General features: G+C 35.6%; 1 protein-coding gene across 2 annotated transcripts in view; it reads right to left on the bottom strand.

Annotated features, from left to right (window-relative positions):
* Positions 1–5,478, bottom strand: part of UGGT1 (UDP-glucose glycoprotein glucosyltransferase 1) — a 120,978-nt gene that overhangs the window by 51,439 nt on the left and 64,061 nt on the right. For both annotated transcript variants that reach the window (XM_008579456.1, XM_008579455.1), the window contains exon 19: positions 1,072–1,192. In XM_008579456.1, the coding sequence (XP_008577678.1) occupies positions 1,072–1,192 (121 nt within the window). The remainder of the gene's footprint in view (positions 1–1,071; positions 1,193–5,478) is intronic.

Genomic DNA, 5,478 nt, shown 5'->3' on the forward strand with positions numbered 1-5,478 from the left:
CTTGGTGTCGCCCGCACCACACTCAGCCAGTGAGTGCACCGGCCATCCCTATATAGGATCCAAACCTGCAGCGGGAGAGCCGCTCTCTCCCGAGTGAGCCACAGGATCGGTGTGTCGCCCGCACCACACTCAGCCAGTGAGCGCACCGGCCATCCCTATATAGGATCCAAACCTGCAGCGGGAGAGCCGCTCTCTCCCGAGTGAGCCACAGGATCGGCCCCATATCTAGCATTTTAAAGGTACTCCTGTGGAAAACACTCAAATGTCTATCGAAAGAGGAATAAACACACGTGGACTATCCATATAATAAATCAATCAGCCATAGAAAGGAATGAAATACTGATATATACTACAACATGAATGAACCTTAAAAACATGCTAAATGAAAGAAGCCAGACACAAAGGCTTCCAATTATATGAAATGTCCAGAATAGGCAAATCCATAGACACGAGAAAGCAGTTTAATGATTTCCAGGGAATAGGAAATGGGGGAATGGAGAGTGACTACTAATGGGTGCATGCATTATTTCTGCGGTAATGATAAAGTTCTAAAATTAGATAGTAGTGATGAATGCACAACTTTGAGAATATACTAAAAACCAACAAATTGCACACTTTAAAAAGTTGAGTTTTATGGCATGTACATTATATCTCAATGAAGCTTCTATGTTTTAAAAAAGCATTCTTAGTTTCCCAGGGAAATAAGCTGAGATATTTGTTGACACTACTGCTGACTGACTCTGGAAAGAGAATGAAGAAAGGAGAACTGCTTCACTGTTTTATGACTGTAAGGAAGCCAACAACAGGTGCATTCTTATCATCTAATGCCTGGTTAGTTGTCATTTAAATGGCACTGAATATTTCTCAAACTGTACAAGATTTTACCCAGGAAGAATTTCTCTTCTTTAGAAGGAAATTCTTGTGAATTTTTAGAAGCTCATATTATGAACTCAAGGTGCAATGAGTTAAACATAAAATTGTGTTATCTTCTGAACATTATAACCCAGTAAATATAAAGATTCTGAAACACAAATCAAAAAAGCCCAAAGTTGTTCCTGAAATGCTCCTTACTATTCACTGTTAAATCCAGGTACTCTCGCTCTGCTGTCAAAATCCTAGAATTGATTCGTGGAACAACATTTGGCTGATTCATTATATACTCTACCACATCTTGATCATGGGGCAGTTCACCCTATAGGAAAAATAGAAACAAAGAATGGGTGTGTTAGGAAATTTGATCAATAATAATTCACTAGGTACTAAAAAAGTATTAACTTTATAATAGGTTCTTATGTGTTCATAACAGCTAAATACAGAAGTTACCATGTTATAGGTTTCCTTCATTGCCAAGCAAAGCTGGGTGCTTTACATACATTATCTCTAACTCTGTCAATAATGTGAAGCAGATGCTACTCACATTTATTTTAAAGATGAGGAAGCTGAGGCACAGAAAGGTTAAATAACCTATTCAAAGTCACAGAGCTAATGCAAAGTGAATACAAAATACAAACACACATTTATGTGGTCTCTCCACACACCACTGTGCTTCCCCAAAATAAGCAAGCTCTGCAAATTAGTTAAGAATTAACATAAGCAGAAATCTACTCAAAGTTAGCTTCTTTCTTAAGAAGAAAGGCAAAGGCCTTCTCTCAAGCAGTTAATAATCTTTGTAATACAATTACTCCAAGCTTTCTTCAGTCTCAAGCATCCTAGCTAAACCCTATATCTTCAGAATCAGAATTACACTGGGGGGAGGAGAAATCATTTATCATTTATTCTTCCCTTTTCTACATCTCACATTATAAAGAATTGCACCTCTTGAAGGTAATCTCAGAGCCAAGTGTCAATAACTGTGGAAATCTGCAAATTTATTGTACTTAAAATATTTAATACAAAAGCAGAAAGCAATTTTCAAGACAAAGATAGATGTGAATCAAATATACACAATCAAGTCTTAAAAATTCCAATTAGACATTGTTTGTGGCTACTTATCCCATGAGATATGCAAATTCTCAAACTATAAACTAATAATGAGCATACAAACCAACCACACAACTCAAAAGACAAAGGTACTAGATGACTCATTGTACATGTAAGCCCATGTATACAACTTTGATCACTATTACATATCTGAATCAATTCCAATTAGAAGCCTATCTAGCTCAAGGAGGGCAATTTGGCAACATCTATCAAAATTTTAAACATAAGTAACTTTTGACCCAGCTCTTCTATACACACACGCACACACATCCTCACGCACAGACTCATCTTCAGGAAGAGAACATAAGTGGCAGGGGACAGTAGTGAATGGGTGAAAGTTTCTCTTGATTTACATCTCTTTATACATTTTGAATTTCATACCATCTGTATATCTTTTTATAATTAATTTAGTTCAAATTTTAAAATCTGCATTACCCTTTGACACAATTCCAATTCTTGGTATTTCTCAAAATATGCTCAAAGACTAGAATGCACATTAAAACAGAACGCAACCTTATAACACCAAGGTCAGGGGTTCAGATCCCCATACCAGCCAGCTGCCAAAAATAAAAATAAAAGAAAAGTCAATGCAGCACTACTTATACCAGTAAAAATCTGGAATAACTGTCCAACATTAGAAGAAGAAATAAATGATTGCTGCTTGTGTGCATCTGTATGAGAAATGGTACAAACATTTTATTTATTTATTTATTTTGGCAGCTGCTCAGTTCAGGGATAGGAACCCCTGACCTTGGTGTCATAACATCACACTGTAACCAGCCAGCACCTTGCTCTTAAAAATAGAATACTATAGGGCCAGCTCGTGGCTCACATGGGAGAGTGTGGTGCTGATAACACCAAGGCCAAGGGTTCGGATCTCTATATAGGGATGGCCAACTGGTTAGCTCACTTGAGAGAGTGTAGTGCTAACAACACCAAGTCAAGGGTTAAGATCCCCTTACCAGTCATCTTTTAAAAGAAAAAAAAAAAATTGAATACTATGCATGAAGCAATTTAATAGTATTGAAAGAGTTGTATGTTCAGAAATGCAAACCTATGATATATTCAATTTGAAAGGTAAGCTAAAAAGACACATGTAAAAAGTATATATATTTTAATACACAGTTATGCATTTCTTAACGCATCACTAGGTGATTTCATTGTTTTGCAAACTTCATAGAGTATACTTACACAAACCTATATGGTACAGCCTACTACACACCTAGGCTACCTGGTACTCCCCACTGACATATGTTCAGTACATTGTTGACCAAAACGTGGTTATGCGGTGCATGCCTGCACATGCAGATAGCCATACATACTTCTCTAGGGAGTGAGAGGAAGGTGAAAACTTTCTACTTCTTATTTTATATACTTTAATGTTTTCCTAAATTTAGTGTATTCTAAATATGTGTATGAGCACATACTACTTTTGTCATAATATTTAAAATAAAACTTTCCTTATTTAGTTGAAACTAAGCTTCTTGCTGGCATACAGGTGGAAGCAGAGGAAAACTAGCATTCACAGATTCACAAGAGGAAATAATATTTTGAAATGGTTACAGATATATTATCACTTGAAAAAGGAAATAAAACTTCTGAATTTTTATATCTAACATTGCTGAAGAAGAAATTTTTAAAAAGACAGAGGGGAAAGTATTTTATCTGTTTATTTTTATCACTAAAATAAAGAGATAAAATAATTAGCATTTCTCCTAGATTATTCTTAAATTTAGAAAACTAAGCCGAACTCGTTTAAATGAAAACTTTGTTTTCATATTTCACTCTAGTAGCTCCATGAAGAACAAATTCTTTAACACAACTACTAAGATCTATCCTTATACATGGGGGGACATGCAATGGAATTTGACCACGAACTTTTTTTACATGAATGCATTAACACTCAGCACAGTAATTTGCTTCTTTAAAAAAATTATTTCTGGTCTTTTAAACAAATGTTGCGGAGAAACTACATATCGACATGCAAAAGAACGAAGATAAGACTCTTACTTTACACCTTACACAAAAATTAACTCTAAATGCATCAAAGACCTGAACCAACGAGGTAAAAATATATGGCTCTTAGAAGAAAATATTAGGGAAAATCTTCATAACAATGGATTTAGCAATGATTTTTGGGATAAGATACCCACAACCACAGAGAACAAAAGAAAAAGTAAATAAAATGAACTTCATCAAAATTGAAAACTTTTGCACGTCAAAGGACATTATCAAAAGAGTGAAAAGACAACCCACGGAACAAGAAAAAATATTTGCAAATCATATATCTGATAAGGGATTAACATCCAAAACAAAGAACTCCTAAGCTCAACCACAACAACAAACCCAATTCAAAAATGGGCAAAGGACTTGAATAAACATTTCTCCAAAGATATGCAAATGGCAATAAGCACATGAAAAGATGTTCAACATCACTAGTCATTTAGGAAAATGCAAACCAAAGATATAGGCACTTCATACCCATTAGAATGGCTATAAACAAAAAACAGAAAAACAAGTATGAGCAAGGATGTAGAGAAAACTGGAACCCTTGTGCACTGCTGGTGGAAATGTAAAATGGTGCAACCTCTGTGGAGAACAGTTGGGCAGTTTCTCATAATATTAAACATAGAAATACCATATTACCCAGGAATTCCACTTCTAGGTATATGACCAAAAGAATTAAAGCAGAATATGAACAGATATTTGTACAGTAATGTTCACAGCAGCATTATACAAAAAAGCCAAAAGATGGAAACAAACCAAATATCCATTGACAGATGAATGGATAAACAAAATGTGGTGTACATATATACACAATGAAATATTTTTTAACCTTAAAAAGGGATAAAATTCTGATATATGCCACAATCTTGATGAACCTTGAAATAAGCCAGACACAAAAGGATAAATACTGTATGATTCCACTTATATGAAGAATAGGTAAGTTCAAAGAGACAGAAATTATAATAATGGTTACCAGTGGCTGAGGGAGGTAGCAATGGGGGTTACTATTTAACGGGTAGACAGTTTCCGTCTAGAACAGCAAAAAAGTTCTGGAGATGGACAGTGGTGATGGTTGCACAAGATTGTGAATATCCTAAATACCACTGAAACTTAAAAATAGCAAATTATATGTTTCCTATATTTTACTACAATAAAAACCTTAAACAAACATTTCTGCTTATACTTACTATTACATAAATGTTATTGATATTTAAAATAATATTTGAAGGAGACTCAAGATGGCAATGGGTCTGGAGCGGCCGTGCCAGGAGACAGCGCGACCCTGAGAAGTGTACGCTGTGATACCAGAGTACTATCTGCATTTCCAAGAGCAACAAAAAACGAATAAATCTTTGAACAACTAACCTACATCGACGAAAAAGCAACTACAGATTCGAGGTTTTTGGGCCGTCACAAAAGAAGATTCCTGAGAGCGCCCAAGCCGCACTGCAGGATCGAGCGAGCAGCCCGAGAAAACAAAGGCCAAGTAAG

This window comes from Galeopterus variegatus, unplaced genomic scaffold (assembly GCF_000696425.1).
Source record: "Galeopterus variegatus unplaced genomic scaffold, G_variegatus-3.0.2 Scaffold1889, whole genome shotgun sequence".
NCBI lineage: Eukaryota > Metazoa > Chordata > Mammalia > Dermoptera > Cynocephalidae > Galeopterus > Galeopterus variegatus.